This window comes from Scardinius erythrophthalmus (assembly GCF_964197995.2).
Source record: "Scardinius erythrophthalmus genome assembly, chromosome: 24".
NCBI classification, from domain to species: Eukaryota; Metazoa; Chordata; class Actinopteri; order Cypriniformes; family Leuciscidae; genus Scardinius; species Scardinius erythrophthalmus.
The window spans coordinates 26,128,660-26,149,840 of NC_138244.1; the positions used below are offsets into that span (position 1 = coordinate 26,128,660).

Genomic DNA, 21,181 nt, shown 5'->3' on the forward strand with positions numbered 1-21,181 from the left:
CGCAAATGATTGTGAAATGGTGCACAGCTGAATGGTTTCAGATCTGTCTTGTAAACTTCCCCTAATGGCATTAACATAAAAGAGCACCAGCCAACATCCAAATCCTTTACCCGGGAACGGCAAGTGGCAAAAATTACTTGATTTACAAATACTGCATTTCTCCGAATCTGCCACAAGCAAAAGTGTGTACAGTCTGCTTACAGCCTGACGTGACCATTTTTATAAAAGTGGATGTTTTAAGGTCAAATCAAGGTCAAGATTTTGAAATTGGGTTAGAGCAAGAATTTTTCATTGAACAATGCTAGCAACTAATACTTTACCTTTGATTCTCTGTGCAGTAACTGACTAAAGATCATGGATAGAGTTATGACTATTTTCGCAGGAATGTTGCTCCAGACAAAAGATACTGAGCTGAGGTATAAACTAAGTCTCAGGTTACTTCAGTGGAGTAGTAAAGCTTTTCCAAATCACCAAAAGTCTGTTAATTTGTTCACCTGGGAAATGATGTATTTGTGTGCAAAATTCATCTAGAACAGGGATGGGCAACTTCAGTCCTGGAGGGCCATTGTCCTACAGAGTTTAGCTCCAACCCTAATCAAACACACCTGAACAAGCTAATCAAGGTCCTCAGGATTACTAGAAAGTTACAGACAGGTGATTTTTTTCAGGGTTGGAGCTAAACTCTGTAGGACAGTGGCCCTCCAGGACCGAAGGTGCCCATCCCTGATCTAGAATTACATGAACAGGAGACTATTGATGGTTGTTTCTTTAAATTGTCAGGCCTGAAGACCTTTGAGCCAATTTCGCAATTCATCAGTAAATGCATTCAATCGTGCTGTTAAAAGCACATTTGTTTATTTATTTGAAAGTTTCTTAAGATGAAGCACGTTTAGACATGCCTAAATATCCAACACATGCTATGCACTGGTTAAGGGGCGTGATCAATTTCTGTGTGCTATAAAGCATAAACCTGAAGATTTACAAGATTCACACTCTCATCCAACCAGCTCAGCACAATAGACAGGTTGTAATCTGACAGGCGCCTTTCTAGATCTCCTGATAGCATTGGCTGCTTCTTTCCTGTGTGTAGTGTAGAAATGGAGGGAGTTGTAGAAGGCTGCCTGGGCTTTCTATATGGTCTACTCATGCTAATATGTGTTGGGCTTCTGCTTCTGCGTGTGGCTGGAGGCCGGTCGGTGAGGTGGTTGGCGCTGCTTGTGGTTTCCGGTGTGATGTTGAGCTGTTTGGTCCATTCAAGTGTTCTTAAAGTGGGGCTTATGAGTGTGCTGTGTAGTGTGATCCACTATGTAGGGAGAGAAGAGGTCATGTTGTCTACCCTGGACAAGGCGGTACTGATCACAGGTAAGACACCTTCTCCTAAATTCTGTTTATTTGTATATATTCTGAAGGTCAGCATATCTTAATGTATTCACAGCACAGTGAAATAGTGTATCTTATGAAGTCTTTCAAGAACAAGAACATCATATCATAAATCATATATTCACCATCAAATCAAATGTTAGAAATAAGAAATGAAGCCTATTTCTATGACCATTAAGGTTTTTTTTTTTTTTTTGCATTATATGATATTGTTTTTATGACAATTAAACACATTTCCTCCCAAATTTTCACTATCGTAATACAACAATACAGTAAAATAAATAAATAAATATCATTCTCATAATGGATCTAGATTTAATTTTGGATTTTAAAAAATTATTATTATATATATATATACTGTATTTTTTTTATAATAATTAAATGATAGGGTGAATTCAGGTTGATTGGGACACTTTTTACCATTGAGATGACCCACTGTAATACAGAAGCTATAACACAGTTTAAATGAGAATGTGATATTTGCCATTCAGTAATGAGAATTTGGGGGTACATTTTATTAATTGTCCTGAAAAATAAGTCTTAATGGTCCTAAAATGTTCTATGTAAAAAAAAAAAATTCTTTAAAAATGTGAAAATCTCACCCAGTCCTTGTGAACTTTGCACTTTGAACTTAACTCAGTATGGTTAACTTCACTGGTTCCCATAAGACCATAAATTACTGCTGCATTCTTTTGATGTCATTTAACACAGATTGGTTTCCATATAGATTAGAATAATAAACAAACATGAATTGCCTATGTTGCATCTAACCACTATTACCCATAATGCCATGGAATATTGGAAAATACGGCGTGATATATTATAGTGTGAATGTGTAACGAATTGATATTGTGTATGTTGCACAGGTTGTGACTCGGGTTTTGGTCATGATCTGGCCAGGTTTTTGGACAGTGCAGGGATGAGGGTGTTTGCAGGGGTTCTGAATGAACTCAGTCCTGGAGCTTTGAAGCTAAAGAAAGCTGCATCTCCAAACCTTACCGTCCTACAGTTAGACATCACCAACAGCAGCCAGATCACACAGGCATATCAGTACGTCAAGAGCCAAACAGAAAAAGCAGGTAAGAACAGAACTGGTAAATGTGGTTTTGACATCTGATCTTATTGGTGGTATTTTCTAATGATTTCTTAATCATTATTAATACTCATAGTCACTTGTGGCCAGTAAGCAGACACCTAGCACTGGTGGCCTGGTTCTCAACTCTGGCCCTCAACGTCCACTTTCCTCCAGAGTTTAGCTCCAACCCTGAAAAACACCTGATCATAGATTGTGAAAAAGATGGACAATGCTACTACGCTTCCTTCCACTGTAGAAAAATTAAAGTGAGGCATTTTTTTCATAAACAGTTTTTGTTATTCTGATAGAAGCTCTCTTCACATACTGATAGCAATCAATAACAGAAGTGGACTAAATATTAAAGTGCATGCATATATTGTCTGTGGAAGTCTCAGGACCAAAAAAATGTGCATCCAATCATTGCATATGGTCCGAATGTAATGATTGGATGTCTTACCTGCCTGTCAACACGTGTATTTCCATCCATTCGCACACCTGCTCACGCAGACGTCACACGTCATCAGCGCAAGAGTAAGACTATGCAGAGTTAAACAGACGTCAGTCACAAACAAACAGCAGCCGCGTTTTACAGTTCCTCCTGAACCAAAACAATGAGCTTACGCTGCTTACACGCTTCTCATAACCGTCATTTAGAGACGGCAACCCATGACGTTCTACTCTGAGCTGTTCAGACTAGGATTTATGCGTTTCAGTGGCAACACTATCAATGCCGAAACGAATCTGCAGCAGTCAGGTGGCACAAGTAAGAGTTCTTTAAGTTGGTTACGGTCATTATTGTAATGTTATGTGCTTTGAGACATAAGGTAATTTAAAGGGGTGGTGTAATGCCTTTTTCACAAGATGTAAAATATATCTATGATGTCCCCAGAGTGTGTGTGTGAAGTTTTAGCGCAAAATACCCCACAGATATTTTTATATAGCAAGTTAAAGTTGTCACTTTTTGAGGGTGAGCAAAAACGCACCGTTTTGTGCCTGGCCCTTTAAATGCAAATGAGCTGCTGCAGAGGGCGGGGTTTCAAGAGCTCGTGTCTGTTAGCAGCTGCTATTACCTCACGCAGACACACTAAAATGACAGAAACTGTTCTGCCTTCGGAGTCAGATAAGGATGGAGAGACTCAAGAAGAAGTGACAACATGTAGAATGCAACAGGACGTCTCTGAATGGTTAGTGGATGAATTTATGTTGCTGATGTGGAGTTAACCATCTTCAATTAGGATATTCTGTCATGATAAATCTATAAATTGCTCATATATGAACTGTTGTGAGATGCACACAGAGTGACTTTGTATTGCATGTGAAAAGATGAATGATAAAGTTTGAGCTGACTCACAAATGTACTCTTATACAACAACTTTTCCTCTTCTCAACATGGACTGCGTGTTCCCGGGGGCGGGGTTTATGTAAATTCTAGGGTTAGTGATGTCACTAACCCGAGAGGAATGTCATGTAGTCCCAACCAGCCGTTTGTTGTAGTCCTTTTCTTTAAAAGCAAATATCTTCCTTTGCTTTGAACTTTGAGCGTTGTAACTTTGCAGATGTTGTTTATGCTCAAACAGCAACATTACACTCTAACTAAAGTTAGAAAAGTGAAATCACACTCAACCACCCCTTTAACGCCGTCTCTTATTTTGCTTTGCTGAATCTGCTCTGGCTGTGTTTTGGAGAAGGCTTGGCTTTGGAGACGCTCTGAAGGGAGGGTGGGATCTTATGCTTTAAAAGCTAGCTTGCTATTGAGAACCGCTCCGATATTGTCTAACAACAGCCGATAACGTCGTTCAGAGGCCGAGTCTATGCAGTAGTGGAGCCGCGGTATCAAGGTCCCGCACATACTCCCGCAGACTCAATCACAGCTGACAATCATAACATAACGATTTTTTAGTTTGGCTTGTGTGTACCATTCGACAGAGAGGGTGGGGTTTATGACCTATACTGCAGCCAGTCACCAGGGGGTGATTAAAATGCTTTGGATTCACGTTTCAGGATGTGTCTGTGTCACATTTGCACCTGACCAATTGAAGCAAAGTCTTCAGGATTACTAGAAAGTTTCAAGCAGGTAAGTTTGATCAGGTTTGGAGCTAATCTCTGCAGGAACGTGAACCTCCAGGGCTGGAGTTGAGAAACCCTGACCTAGAAGACCACAGCCACCACATAACAACCATTCAGAATACCCTAGAAAGAGGTGGGCAGCTCTGGGCCCGGTTGCATAAAGCACCTTAAGTGTAATTTTCCCTTAAGAACGCCCTTAGGTTTCCCTTAAGCTTAAGGGTGTTTCAAAAAATAACCCTTTAGGGATTATTTAGGTGAAACGTCATACATCCTAAGAATTTCCCTTAAGTATCTATTTTTCCCTTAAGCAATCTCTTCAAAAATGATAAGTGTTGCATAAAGCCCCTTAACTGTGATTTTCCTAAGTATAACATAAGGTTTGGAAAACTTTACCTTAAGTGTTACACGGAGCGAGCAGGTTCAATACAAGTCTTCTAATGAGATGCGATCGGCCGCTTTATATGATAAACAAATTTTAATTTTGCCATTTTTCCACTTATAAAGATATAAAGCACATCTTATATGGTTAACGGAAGCTCAAATGTGCATGCATCACTATATCCGAATATATATATATGGACTACTTTTATGTCTTTCAATAAATAGACAGAAATGATGAGCAAATATTAAAAATATCTTTATTAGTTTCTAAAGATGAATGAAAGTCTTATGGGTTTAGACCGACATTTTTTAATAAACTATTAATTTGAGTTTCTGTCTCGTCTGGTCCTTCTCTGTCATATTTGGTTTTCTTTTTTGTTATCCTTATCCATGTTATGCTGTTTTCTTTAAAACTTACGGCAATCTGTATTAACAAATAACGTGTCCATGGCAGCAATCGAATTTTATTACGGCAAAAGCTGGGCCGCTGTCTTGAAACACTTAACGGTTTCTCTTACCTAAGAGAACCGTGTAAGGGATTATATGCCCTTAAATCATTCCCTTAGCTGAGGGGAAATCACGCTTTAAGTCTCATCCTTAAGGGAAAAACTTTAGGTGCTTTATGCAACTGGGCACTGGCCCTCAAGATCCATTTTCCTGAGTTTATAGTGCGTTCCATTTGTCCTCGGATGTGGGAAAGTCCTAGTCCCCAGTAAGAACTTTAAACTGGAATACCCCCTCAAGTAGAAGTTGCGACTAGGAAACTGGGGGAAACTGCAACAACCCCGACTTCAGAATCCAATATGGCTTCTCAGAGCATCAACCTAGTGATGTAGTACTCGAGTCCGGTCTCAAGACCGATTTCTGCTTTCTCGGACTCGACTCGGACTTGTTCCTTCAAAGACTCGGTCTTGACTCGGACTCGACCCTTCAAAGACTCGGTCTTGACTCGGACTCGGCATAGGCGGTCTCGTCCCCATCACTAGTCCACTAGAATACATACCACTAGAAAATTTTAATTTGCTCTGCATGTCCTAACTATGATTAAAAAAGTCAGGGTGGGCTTAACATGTTGATGACAGAGCAGCACTGTTGAAGCCGTTTAGAAAAATAGGCAGAAGATGATGCATGTGGTAGGGATTTTTTTTAATGATAGTAAAAGCATAGTCCATATTAAGACGTTAAGACTGCTCCTCTAAACAATTCCCAATCTAGCTTAGTCTGTAGGCCTAACTGTTGATTATTAACTGGGGTGATATTAAATCATGAATATGAAAACTGACATGTTTTTATGGTCTTGGTCTCGACTCCTAAAGACTCGGTCTCGACTCGGACTTGCTTCCTCAAAGACTCGGTCTTGACTCGGACTCGACTGAATTTGAAAACCAACGGACTCGGTCTCAACTCGGACTCGGCCCTTCAAAGACTCGGTCTTGACTCGGACTCGGCCCTTCAAAGACTCGGTCTTGACTCGGACTCGGCATAGGCGGTCTCGTCCCCATCACTACATCAACCGTAGTGAAACAGTAGTAATATATTGTTTATTAGCTCTTCTGTTTGTCTGTGTTTTAAACTCAGTACTATCCAGCCTCTATCTTTGGACATGATACTTAGGCAATGTCTGTGCAAAATTCTGCTTTTTTATGTGTTTGTATTCCTAAAGAGCAAGCACAACAAAGGCTTGCCTGGATGTGTCCATCTTAGTTCTCTTACAAGAGTACTCTCGTATTGCGTAAGTTTAGCTTACGCTACGGGAAAACTCCTTTTCTCGAGAATACTGAAGCAAAAAATTATCCTTTAATTTTTAGAATGTAAAACGCATTTGCTGCAGCAGGCAGACATAGGCGAGACAGCTTGCGCGCCTATTGGCTGCTCTGCGGCAACTGCTGCAACCTATCAGTGCACCCGCCAAAACAGGGTGTGGCTTCGCCTATAAAACCCCCTTGCACAGGTTGCACAAGTGATTTCGTCTCCTTTCAGCAAAGGACTTCGCTGGATCTACGAGAGAGAAGCAACGCCGCCGAACAGCATCTCAGCGGGACGAGCTCGAGTCAAGGACCCGGCTGGAAATTCGCTGTGTTCGCCGCTGCGACACGCACTTTTTTTTTCTAAAAGAGCAAAGGCATTTTTCAATGCCCATCATGTCCTGCGGCTCGTGCCGAGCCCTCCTCAGCATCGGGGAACGAGCTGTGCGCTTCCTGTCTGGGAAAGGACCACACGGCTCACGCACTCGCCAAGGGCGGCTGCCTTGAGTGCGAATCTTTGCCTCTCTCGACCCTGTGGGCTCGACAGGCTTTGTTCGCCATCCAACCCGCTATTTATACGCCTTCTGCTGGGCCGCGCCGTAAAAAGCGCCGCTCACAAAGGCCACCAGAAATCTCCGTGAAAGAGCACTCGTCGGCGGCATCCCCGCGAGCCTCTTTCTCTGAGTCCCCCGTCTCTTTTCTCGACGGCCAACGCTCCGCTGTCGCGGCGCCCGACGAGATGGAGCGGGACATCGCGGAGGACGACAGCTGCTCGATTCTGGCATCCGGGAGTGAGGGCTGATCAGGCTCCATCCCTGATCCCGCCCCGTCGACGCAGGAATCCAGCGTGAGGGCTTCCGTCGGCGCTGAGCTTCTCTGTCGCATCACTAAGGCCGTAGAAGACCTCGGCCTCGATTGGTCAACGCCCAGGGAGCCCGCGCCTAACAGGTTGGACGGCTGCTTTCTGCCTGGACGCCGCTCTGCACCTGTTTCGAGGCCCGCTCCCTTCCTCCCCGAGCTGCACGATGAGCTCTCCAAGTCATGGGGAGCACCGTACTCAACCAGACTAAAATCCTCTGTCTCTTCGATGCTCTCCGCGGTTGACGGCGCGAAAGACAGGGGATATCTTTCTGTTCCTCCCGCCGAGGAAGCGGTAGCGACTCACTTGTGCCCGCCCTCTGCGGGATGGCGGTCCAAGCTGAGCCTGCCCACTAAAGCCTGCCGGACGACTTCGACGCTGATCGGTCGTGCCTACGCCGCCGCCGGTCAAGCTGCCTCTGCTCTGCATACCATGGCCGTTTTGCAGATTCATCAGGCCAACCTTCTCCGATCGCTGGACGAGGCTGGCCAATCTGCGGATAGAGTGACGGACTTGAGAAGCACAACAGATTTAGCTCTCAGAGCTACCAAGACCGCTGCTCAAGCTATCGGCCGCAACATGGCCGCTCTCACCGTCACTGAGCGTCACCTGTGGCTAACGCTGTCCGACTTGTCTGAGTCTGACCGCGCCACCTTCCTCGACGCTCCCGTGTCACCAACAGGTTTGTTCGGTCCCTCGGTGAAGGGCTTCACAGAGCGATACACAGAGGTGCAGAAAACGTCTCAGGCAATGAGACATTTTCTGCCACGGCTTTCTAGTTCCGCAGCAGGCCGTGCTAGCTGCCCGCTCGGAAAACAGCGCCCCCACCGCCTCCTCCGCACGCCTCACAACAACGCCAGGCTCGGGATGTACGTCAGCGTTCGTGCTCCACCAGCCGCCGCAGACCGCCTCCCGCCTGGGGATCCAGGCACAAGCTCGCGCGAGCTTTGAGCCTCCCAAGTCTTCCAAGCCACTCTAGGAAAACGCAGATGGTCAAGTCCTGCTGCGGCCGGACCGCCATCAAAGTATGCACGAACCACTCTCTCAGTTCCCTCAGCAGAGGCGACTCGAAGAGTGTATTCAGCAGCCAACGAGTCAGTTCCACAACTCGCTCACCTGCACACAAACGCCGTTCTCACGGCGACCCACATATCTCTCAAAAAGAGCATTATTTCGGGTCATATTCCGGCTCAGGCCGAAGGTGTCTTAAATGTAGGACAGATGCCCACTGCCCAGTGCCCACCCCTACACGAAAACACTACCCTCACTGTGTGTCACACTCATCCAAGGTCGAAAACAATAAAGCTGGCTCAAGCCGCCCAACCGCTAAGTGTAAGAATTGTGCCCACTCCCCAGTGTTCATTCTTACACACAAGCACTACCCATGCAGTGTCCCACACCACCACAGGGTCCATATCAGTCAAACCGGCTCACGCCGTGCATGTTCTGAGTGTAGGAAATGTGCCCGCTGTACAGCGCCCACCCCCGCTTGTGAATATGACTGTATCTGCACCACGCACACACATAGAGCCTCAATGTGTAAGCGTGCGCGCTGGCAGTGTGGTGAGTGCAGGTCACGTGTCTGCCTCTCAGCGCACACACTTTGTGAACAGCTCGCAGCGCCACGCTACACGAGCAGTATCTGTATCAAAGCAGCTGCCCGCGCTCACGACCGGGCTACCAGTTACAGAAATACTGCGCGAAGCACTGTATGCCCCACTCGAAATGAACATGATGAACGAAGTACATCATCATGGCTGGGTCTCCGGGTCCCCGAATATGAGCGACCAGAACCCAGATTTCATTCTACCCCTGGCCATTCACGCGAGAGTGTGGGAAAGCATTCCAGGGGCTTCGAAATGGGTGCTGAATATAGTGAAACAGGGATACTTGCTACAGTTCGCTTGCAGACCACCACGCTTCATAGCCCAGGTCGAAACCTCCGTGAATCAGGAAGTAGCACACCTACTCAAAATGATTACAACCAGACAAATTCTCGCTCGAATTCGACCCGGGGACTGGTTTATATCAGTGGATCTGAAGGATGCGTATTTTCAGATCCAAATAGCAGCCCATCACAGGCCGTTCTTAAGGTTCACATTCGAGGGTCAGGCTTATCAGTACACCGCTCTTCCCTTCGGCCTGTCTTTGGCACCTCGTACCTTTACGAAGTGCATGGACACGGCGCTCGCGCCCCTCAGACAAAGGGGCGTGAGAGTCATGAACTATCTGGATGACTGGCTGATTTTAGCACAGTCAAAAGAAGAATTGGTGTTACACAGAACACTACTGCTGACCCATCTCGAGCAGTTGGGTCTCAGAGTCAACTGGACCAAAAGCATTCTACTCCCCAGCCAGAAAATTTCCTTTCTGGGGATAGAACTGGACTCCAACTGTATGGCGGCGAGCCTGACGCGAGAACGCGCGGCAGTGATACAGCGCCTGGCAGCGACATTCACTGTGGGGAAACATCTCCCCCTCAGAGTGTTCCAGAGGATGATGGGTCTCATGGCCTCAGCCTCGTCGGTACTGCAGCTGGGTTTGATGAATATGCACCCTTTTCAACTATGGTTGAGACGGCGAGTACCAGCGCGAGCATGGACTTCATGTCTGCTCCGTCTCACGGTGAATCAGACATGCGTGTCCGCCCTAAAACCGTGGATGAGACCCGGCTGGTACCAGTCCGGCGTGAACCTGGGCATCGCTTCACGAGTCAAAGTGGTCTCGACAGATGTGTCCAACATGGGTTGGGGCGCCCTATACGGCCTCAAATCCCGGTGCCTGTTTGCAATAGCAAAGCGCCTCCTCATATGGAGCCAGCACAATCTGCGCTCGCTGAGAGCGGCGCATGTGCCGGGCGTCCTGAACGTGGGCCCAGATATGCTATCCAGGGCAAAGCTCTCCCCAGGAGAGTGGTCCCTGCACCCCCTCACGGTGCGGAATATCTGGGACATTTTCAGCAGAGCAGAGGTAGACCTGTTCACATCGCAAGCCAACGCTCACTGCCCAATGTTCTTCTCGAAAGAGATGGGCGCGCTGGCCCAAAACTGGCCCAGACGCCCTCTGTATGCATTTCCCCCGGTCGCTCTGTTACCACAGGTAATCAAACGACTCAGGGAGAACAAATGCTCGATACTTCTCATAGCTCCGCTATGGAAGAATCAAGTCTGGTTCCTAGAACTGATGGAACTAGAGAGCGCGGCTCCATGGCCGATTCCGCTGAGGAAAGACCTGTTGTCTCAGGCCCAGGGAGCGATTTGGCACCCATACCCCGAGCTGTGGGCTCTGCATGTGTGGGCGATCAACTACCACCACTGCGCATCCCAGAGGGAGTGCTGAACACGATCACAGAGGCAAGAGCTCCGTCTACTAGACGGTTTTACATCTCTAAATGGTCAGTGTTTGCTGAGTGGTGCTCAGCTCATGATTTAAGCCCGCTAAAAGGTGAGGTAACGGTGGTTCTTTCTTTCCTACAAGAGCTGTTGGACAGCGGGAGAACCCCTTCCACGCTCAAAGTGTACGTGGCGGCCATAGCCGGGTTCACAAACCCTGCAAATGGCCAGTCGCTTGGAAAGAACGACCTCATAATTCGTTTCCTCAGGGGTGCTAGGAGGATGAATCCTCCTCGGCCACCCTCGGTTCTGGTTTGGGACCTTTTCACGGTCCTTGAGGCCATGAAAGGCGAACCGTTCGAACCACTGCACATGGTAGAGTTAAAAGACCTATCGTTTAAAACCGCTTTTCTGCTGGCGCTAGCCTCAGTAAAACGGGTGGGCGACCTACACACGCTTTCAGTAAGTGCTACGTGCTTGGAATTTGGGCCTAATGACTCTAAAGTCATCCTCAAACCCTAAAAAAAATGTCCCTAAAGTGCTTACGACTCCCTTTAGAGCGCAAGTTATCTCCCTCTCGGCCCTCCCTATGTCTGATAGTGAGGCAGGGGTTAACCTTCTCTGACCGGTGAGGGCATTAAGGATTTATGTAGAGCGCTCCGCCGCTTTCAGGCAATCGGAGCAGCTTTTCTTTTTGTTTCGTTGGCATTAAAGGGCTAGCCATCTCGAAACAGACCCTGTTCAGATGGATAGTGGACGCTATCGCGTCAGCTTATGCATCCAAGGGTCTAAACTGCCCTTTGGGGGTAAGGGCCGACTCGACTAGAGGCATGGCCTCGTCGTGGGCATGGTCAAGTGGGGTTTCTATCCATGACATTTGTATGGCAGCAGGCTGGGCCTCGCTGTCTACATTTGTAAGGTTTTATAACCTGGAAGTACCCGCATTACAGGCCAGACTGCTCTCAGTCTGATAATGCTATATTAACGTTGTCTACCCAACTCAGTTTGATTAGACTGTTGATATACTGCAAGTTCTGTGGCCCATGCAGTTTAAGGTGGTCAATACTGCCTTAACTGTATAGATATACATTAATGCACCTATCTCATAACACCGAGTCGTCCCGCCCTGTTATGCCGCTGTGATCACTTCACTTTACATGAGCCCCGGGCCACTGCCCTTGGGACATAAGTGTTTGAAATTCAGCACGCACGGCGTTTTACATAGGGTTCCCGTAGCGTAAGCTAAACTTACACAACACGAGAGTACTCTCGTAAGAGAACGACACTCGGTTACTAACGTAACCTCGGTTCTCTCTAGAGAGGGAACGAGTGTTGCGTAGCCTGCCGTGCTTGTGCTGCACTTGGTTTTGCTTCTAGTCGACTGAAATCACTTGTGCAACCTGTGCAGGGGGGTTTTATAGGCGAAGCCACACCCTGTTTTGGCGGGCTATGACGACAACACGGGAAGGCTTCCCATTGGTGCTGGAGTCATGCCAAGACGCACTGATAGGTTGCAGCAGTTGCCGCAGAGCAGCCAATAGGCGTGCGAGCTGTCTCGCCTATGTCTGCCTGCTGCAGCAAATGCGTTTTACATTCTAAAAATTAAAGGATATTTTTTTGCTTCAGTATTCACGAGAAAATGAGTTTTGCCGTAGCGTAAGCTAAACTTACGCAACACTTGTTCCCTCTCTAGAGAGAACCGAGGTTACGTTAGTAACCGAGTGTCGTTTTCTAACCTGTGTACTGGAACGTGGTCGACTCGGGTGTGACGTCATTCCCAGCTCATCCCCTCCTCCGAGGTTAATGGAACACAGCATTAGCTCTACCTATAATCAAACACACCTGAACAAGCCCATCAATATCTTCTTACTAGAAGGCTACAGAAGTTTGATCAGTGTTGGAGCAAAACTCTGCAGGAAAGTGGACCTCTAGGGCCAGAGTTGCCTAGCCCTGCCCTAGAAACTACATAGCAACCACTCAGAAGTCAGAACATCCTAAAAACTAGAAATACTAAAGAACACCTCAGCAACAGCATAACAACCACCTGGAACACCCAGCAACCACTTAGCAACATCCTATCAACCATCTAGAACTTTCTAACAACCGCAAAACTAGCCAGAACACTAACTTGGCAACTGACTACTTTGCAAACATTCATGCAATATCCAACTATCCTGAACACTCTAGCTATCATATAGCAGCTACTCAGAACACCCTAGCAACCACTTTCCAATGGCATAGCAACCAACTAGAACACCTTAGTAACCATTTAGCAGCATTTTAGAAACAATCAAGAACACCATAAAAACCACATAGTAACTACCCAGAACCCACTTAGGATTTTCCTAAAAACTATAGTAACCTCTGAACACTCAAGCAACAGTATAGCATTGGCACATAAAACCCTATGCAACATCCTATAGCAGGGGTTCTCAATCCTGGTCCTCGAGGGCCACTTTCCTGCAGAGTTTAGCTCCAACCTTGATCAAACTCACCTGCCTTTAGCTCTCTAGTAAACCTGAAGAGCTTAATTAGCTGGTTCAGGTGTGTTTGATTAGGGTTGGAGCTAAACTCTGCAGGAAAGTGGCCCTCGAGGACCAGGATTGAGAACCCCTGTCCTATAGCAATCACCCAAAACACCCTAGTAACCACTTAACATCATAAAAACACATAGTGGAACATCATAGTAACTGCGTAGCAGCCACCCACAACATCTTAAAAACTGAATAGCAACCACACAGAAGTCCAAAAAAACACCCAAGAACACATTAGTGGCCATTGTTATGACCCTTGGCTCAAGGGAAGCAACAAAAACAGTAAACCAAATTATAGACTCAAAAGTAATGTTTATTTAATTACAAAAATAAGGCAACACTAAATAATAGAATGAAAACAACTAAAGGAAATAACAGTGTTTCTGTATCCATCAGCAACATCACTGTGTAAAGCAAAGTGCATGGTTGAAAGTGTAAAACAATGTTGAAATGTAACTGCAGAAGCTCAGTTAGGGATCTCTTTTAAGAAGTGGCTGAGGCACGGTCAAAGGTGTTTCCAATTGACTGCCAATTGAGGTAGGCTAATTAGTGGGCAAAGGTACCAAACAGCAATTCCCAAAACCAACAGCAGAGGTCGTCACAACCATATAGCAACCACAAAGAACACCCAAGCAACTTTTTAGCAACAGCCTAACTACCCAGAACAACCACTTTGCTACATTCTAGAAACTACCCAGAACACCCTATAGCAACCACTTAGCAACAACCTAGATCACTGGTTGACCACTTGACAACAATCTAATAACACCTAAAATATCCTAGTGACTGCATAGCAACCCAATAGAACACCCTAGAAACCACATAGTAGATCACAAAGCTTTAGAAGTTGCAAAGCAACCACCCAAAATATCCGCATAGCCTCAAGCCACTCAAGTTAGCAACCACATAACAATGCCCTAGCAACCTCTGACATCACCAAGTAGCAAATAGTTTTACCAACTGTTGTTACTGTTTAAAGTTTAGTATATACAGTATGTATAGAGACAAGTGCATTATTATTTTGTATTTCTTATTTCTTGTGTGCAGGACTCTGGGCACTAGTGAACAACGCAGGAGTGCTGGGATACGTGTGTGATGGAGAAATTCAGCCAATTAAAATGTATAAAAGACACATAGATGTGAATTTCATTGGTAGTGTGGAGATAACGCAAGTCTTTCTGCCACTGATACGACAATCAAAAGGAAGAATAATCAGCATATCCAGTTTGGCAGGTAAACGGTTTCATAAGCATGCAGGGTTTTTGCAATACTGACTAACTCGCTATTCAACATTTTCTGGCAAAACATTTAGCCTAAACCAGGGCTGCCAAATCCTGTTGCTGGAGATCTACTTAACTGCAGAGTCCAGATCTTACCCTGATCCATCACACCGGTGTGTATCAAGTGCTCCTGGAGATCTTCATTAGCTTTTGTGTTTGATCAGGGTTGGAGCTGAACTTTTTACTGAAAGGTAGATCTCCAGGATCAGGCCCTGGTCTAAACAAATTAAAGGTGTCAAAACACCAATAAGCTTTGAAATCAATCACATCGTTTGTTTCTTTCAGGCGAAGTTCCACTTCCTGGGTTTGCAGGCTACGGGGCGTCTAAGGCAGCGATTAACATGTACAACGGAGCGATTAGACAAGAACTCTACCGCTGGGGAGTCAGAGTCATCATCATTCAACCTGGAGCTTTCAAAACAAGTGAGAATTAAGGCCCGTTTACACCAGGAACCTTCAAAGTCTATAACGAGAACTATATTAACGTCCACATCAACGATCAATCATATTCTGTTAATGAGTGATATTTATATGTCATCTGTTGCTTTAAATGCTTGAGCTGGAGTCGACTGGATTCTGATTGGCTGGCAGTGTTTTTTATCGTTCATCAGAATTCCAACCATATTGTTACACTATGTCCGTATCGTTATAGCCGTGGTGGACTTCACTATTCTTGAGGAATTATAGCTAATGTTAAAGTTATTGGTCATGGTGTGAACAGCCCTCAAAGGCCCATTCGCATCATGAACAATAACAATAAAGATAAATATATTAGCAAAATAATGCTTCACACAAAATGAAGTGAAGATGATGAATGAACAAAAAGGAAGATAAAAAATTAACACGGTCACCAGCAGCACAGCAGCTCAAGAAACAACGAAACCTCTGCGTCTGTTTTTAAGCCTTCCCGCTTAAAGGGGTGGTTGATTGCTATTTCACTTTTTTCATTTTAAATACTGTGTAATGTTGCTGTTGGTGCATGAACAGTATCTGCAAAGTTGCTGCGCTTAAAGTTCAACGTAAGCGGAGATATTGTCTTTTAAAAATCAGGAAGTTTAATGCCTACAAAAACGTCTCGAATGGGACTACAACGAGATACTTCCCGGGTTTTATACGTAACTAACCCATACAACATCCACCCTCCCTCCGGAACATGTTCTGCTGTCGAAGAGGAGGAGTTATAGTGGAGAGCTGTAGCTGTCAGGTCTTCTGTGTTCAGGCTTCCTACAGACGCTGTAGTTCGTCAACAATGGTTAAAATTTAAGTTTGGTTATGTTCCTGACAATTACAATCGTAGTTTAGCTCTCTGTGCTGCACATTTTACGGAAGACAGCTTCCAGAATCTACACGAGTTCAATGCCGGATTCAACAAGAAACTATTACTACAACATGAAGCAGTTACAGCTTTAAAACCAGAGGCCACAACCTGCAAGTAAGGTTTAATCATTTTAAATGTATTTGCCTGTATAATTTAAGACGTAATGTTTTAGTTTTATCAAGGATGTAAAAAAATGCCAGCGCTGGCTTTAGTATATGACAAACGCGTACAAACATTTTGGACCCGAATTTGTAATATGTACAAATTTTGTAAACGTATTTTCCATGTATACTTTATGACGTAATTTTTTGATTTGATCAAGAACGCAAACCAATGCCAAAGCTGTTTGTTTATAGTAGCTAGTTAGTTCGATGCTATTTTGTGTGTATAAGACAAACGTGTACAAACTTCAAAAAATTATCGCAACAGCAAACTTCAGCTGCTATCACATGTACACCTAAAGAAAACGACAAACTGAGTAAACTAAGCTTTGTGAATAGTTAAACGGTTGTTCATTCTATCAATAAAACAATATCTTTAAAAAACGGTATTACTCAGTCATGTATTCAGTTATATTAAATGTTTAATCAGGGGGAAAGCGTATCTCAAAAGCTAACAAACAGCAGTAGCATTTTCAAGTAACAGCGTATGGAAATTCTTTGAGAGAATAATAATAAAATAAAATAAATTACCATTCAGAAACGTTTAGTAAAGAGCCGTGTTTGCGGAGGTTCTGCTTGACTCTCTTCATCACCGCTCTCTGGGTCTGATTCTGGCTCAAACTGATGAGGCAATATTGACACCATTACATTTGACCGGAGCACATGCAACTGTCGCCCGTAAAGGTAATGGGCGTGAAGATTCCGGACGCAGTTTAGCCAATTACAACACACCGGCCGAACTAACCAATCTGAGCTCATTGCCTCTTTCTGAGGGAGTGGTTTCATAGAATCAGGAAGTCAACCGGTCGTTCAAATGACAGAGGAGGAAGCGGCTTACAATAAAGGTGAAATTTATGAAAAATAAGGCGTTTTTTAACAAACGAAACACGAAGACATGTTATATTGCAGCCCATAAACACAATCAAGCAAAGAAAAAAGGCAGTAAACCACCCCTTTAAGACTCTCCAGCGCTGGAAAGCTTTGCTAATAATAACGTGGCTCCTAAAGCTCTCTCCTGATCATAACCCTTCTTCTTCCAGTCATATTCCTCTGAGATTTTCTCTTTTGTAATGTCTCTCAGACATCTCTCCTTCTACAGTCTTCAAATATCCCTCTTGCTCACTCTCTCTCCTCCCCCATCATGAGTGGACACGCCCCTACTACTATTTGGCTCATTTTCTCCCCTCCCCATCATGAATGGACACGCCCCCTACTGCTGATTGGCTCACCCTCTCTCCTCCCCCATCATGAGTGACACGTCCCCTACTGCTGATTGGCTCACCCTCTCTCCTCCCCCATCATGAGTGACACGTCCCCTACTGCTGATTGGCTCACCCTCTCTCCTCCCCCATCATGAGTGACACACACCCTACTGCTGATTGGCTCACCCCCTCTCCTCCCCCATCATGAGTGACACGTCCCCTTCTGCTGATTGGCTCACCCTCTCTCCTCCCCCATCATGAGTGACACGTCCCCTTCTGCTGATTGGCTCACCCTCTCTCCTCCCCCATCATGAGTGACACGTCCCCTACTGCTGATTGGCTCACCCTCTCTCCTCCCCCATCATAAGTGACACGTCCCCTACTGCTGATTGGCTCACCCTCTCTCCTCCCCCATCATGAGTGACACGTCCCCTACTGCTGATTGGCTCACCCTCTCTCCTCCCCCATCATGAGTGACACACACCCTACTGCTGATTGGCTCACCCTCTCTCCTCCCCCATCATGAGTGACACGTCCCCTACTGCTGATTGGCTCACCCTCTCTCCTCCCCCATCATGAGTGACACACACCCTACTGCTGATTGGCTCACCCCCTCTCCTCCCCCATCATGAGTGACACGTCCCCTACTGCTGATTGGCTCACCCTCTCTCCTCCCCCATCATGAGTGACACACACCCTACTGCTGATTGGCTCACCCTCTCTCCTCCCCCATCATGAGTGACACACACCCTACTGCTGATTGGCTCACCCTCTCTCATCATGAGTGACACACACCCTACTGCTGATTGGCTCACCCCCTCTCCTCCCCCATCATGAGTGACACGTCCCCTACTGCTGATTGGCTCACCCTCTCTCCTCCCCCATCATGAGTGACACGTCCCCTACTGCTGATTGGCTCACCCTCTCTCCTCCCCCATCATGAGTGACACACACCCTACTGCTGATTGGCTCACCCTCTCTCCTCCCCCATCATGAGTGACACACACCCTACTGCTGATTGGCTCACCCTCTCTCATCATGAGTGACACACACCCTACTGCTGATTGGCTCACCCCCTCTCCTCCCCCATCATGAGTGACACGTCCCCTACTGCTGATTGGCTCACCCTCTCTCCTCCCCCATCATGAGTGACACACACCCTACTGCTGATTGGCTCACCCTCTCTCCTCCCCCATCATGAGTGACACGTCCCCTACTGCTGATTGGCTCACCCTCTCTCCTCCCCCATCATGAGTGACACACACCCTACTGCTGATTGGCTCACCCTCTCTCCTCCCCCATCATGAGTGACACGTCCCCTACTGCTGATTGGCTCACCCTCTCTCCTCCCCCATCATGAGTGACACGTCCCCTACTGCTGATTGGCTCACACTCTCTCCTCCCCCATCATGAGTGACACGTCCCCTACTGCTGATTGGCTCACACTCTCTCCTCCCCCATCATGAGTGACACACCCCCTACTGCAAAAATGTATACCGATATTAAGCTTGTGACATATAAACAAGCACATCAACTTGATCACTTTATTTAGCGTTCATGTAAACACTACGTTTGGATGAATTCATTCCGATTAAAACAAAATGTGTCCATATAAACTTAGTGTTTCTCAGAAATCACATACTGCACCTTTAAATGGTCATGCAGGGTTGGCTGTAAAAATGTTTTTATTGTTCATCAGTTGGAAAAAACAAATCATTCCAAAAGTTATTCCAACAATATCGTTCCCCTGTGTCGATATTGTTATAGCTGTGGTGTGGACTTCAAAAAATGTAGTTTTTTAGTTATTAAAAATGTAGTTATGGTTATCTTCCTTGCAAAAAAATAAATAATCTCATTTAAGTGTACACCACTCAATAATATTGGACTTAAGGGACTTTTATAGTTCACCCATAAATTAAACTTCTGTCAGTATTTATTCACATTCAATGCTACATTTTTTTTCTCCTGGGGAATTTTAATGCATATAAAAATCGATAGTTGGTGATAGGGGGTTAAATTTGTCTCACTTTTGGCTGCTGACAGGTTTTGTAAACAGTTTTAAAGGATTAGTTCACTTCAGAATTAAAATTTCCTGATAATTTACTCTCCCCCACGTCATCCAAGAAGTTCATGTCTTTCTTTCTTCGGTCGAAAATAAATTAATATTTTTGAGGAAAACACTCCAGGATATTTCTCCATATAGTGACTTCAACGGGTCGAAGGTCCAAATGTGAGTTTCAGTGCAGCTTCAGCGGCTCTACACGATCCAGCCGAGGAATAAGAGTCTTATCAACTTATAATGAAGTCATTTCACTGTAAAGTATCTGTACTTTTACTCAAGTATAGTTGTCAGGTACTCTTTACGCTCTATACTACATTTCTGAACCAGAACACGCGAGACCTTTCAATGTACGTAATGTGTGTCGCATCACAGAACTAGTGCAAGACGAGCATTTGTGGTTAAAAAATATATAAATGTTTATTTTTGTTATAAAATGGCCGATGGTTTGGCTAGATAAGAGTCTTATTCCTCAGCTGGATCGTGTCGAGACTTTGAAGCTGCACTGAAACTCACATTTGGACCTTCGACCTGTTGGACCCCATTGAAGACACTATATGGAGAAAAATCCTGGAATATTTTCCTCAAAAACCTTAATTTCTTTTCGACTGAAGAAAGAAAGACATGAACATCTTGGATGACGTGGGGGAGAGTAAATTATCAGTAAAATTGAATTCTGAAGTAAACTAATCCTTTAATACTTTCATCAACTCATTTCCCAGATATTTTCGGCAGCAGAGAGCAGTGGAATAGTGTCCAGGAGGACATCCTCAGTGGTTTGTCTCAGGAAGTGATGACGTCTTACGGAGAAGAATACATCCGCTCAATGCAGCAGCGGCTGGCCAACATGTCTTCAGCATCAAGATCAGACACAGGCCCGTTTCTGGAGGATTTGAAGCATGCAATACTGTCCCCGAGACCCAAACACTTCTATTACCCAGGGACCGCAGCGTGGGCTCTTCCCTTACTCTACAGACACTGTCCCACCTCACTGTCCGACAGGATCCTCTCAGCACTCTTCATGACCGGTGATGCCCAACCAGCACAACTGGGGGGTTCTTGAACTGCGATTTTGTTTGCTGATACAAGTGAATTTCTCACTTCACATTTACATACATACCTCAGTTTTGTAAAGGACTTAGGCAAGCAAATAGGGGTGTAACAATATATCGCAATACAACAACATGTATTGAGGATAGTTCACCCAAAATGAAAATTAATGTGTGAAAAAAATCAAGTTTTCAGCATTTTAGTCACAATACTACGTTAAACTACTATAATGTTGAATATAATGTATAATAATGTAACGGGGGAATTTTTGTGTGTCCTGATAATGCCAAATATCTTCTGTTACCAGTAAAAGTGGCCTACATTATTTTAAATATATCTAGTCAGTGACAGAGTAAAGCATATTCGTCTGAAATTATTCTATTTTCAGCTCCAGAATCATGAATATTGTTATTCTGGCGTCTCTATTGTCCTGTGAATTGGGTTTCCAGCACTTAGTCAAAGCCTATTTATTTACACACCCACAATGTAACATCAAATTGACCATTTTAATCAACAGTACATTTTTGTTAATCTTTTATCATGTGTCTTGGAGTGTCGCAATAATATTCAGTATCGTAATATGCATTGAATCGTGACATGAGGGTATCGCTACACCCCTACAAGCAAATACACCATCACTGGTCGAAGTCTAGCGTGGAGTGCAGTCACATTTACCGTTGTATGGTGAATTTTCGAAATCCAGTCATTCCAGTAGTTATCCAAACACGTGTGAGGGAG

General features: G+C 45.0%; 1 protein-coding gene across 1 annotated transcript; it reads left to right on the forward strand.

Moving 5' to 3' along the window:
* Positions 1-1,097: 1,097 nt before the first annotated feature.
* hsd17b2 (hydroxysteroid (17-beta) dehydrogenase 2) lies at positions 1,098-20,456 on the forward strand (the record flags this gene model as incomplete). The annotated part of the gene is made up of 5 exons (XM_081355888.1): positions 1,098-1,362; positions 2,247-2,459; positions 14,421-14,606; positions 14,939-15,076; positions 20,116-20,456. The coding sequence occupies 5 exons, from the start codon at positions 1,098-1,100 to the stop codon at positions 20,454-20,456; spliced, it is 1,143 nt and encodes a 380-aa protein (XP_081212014.1).
* Between the last annotated feature and the right edge of the window lie 725 nt (positions 20,457-21,181).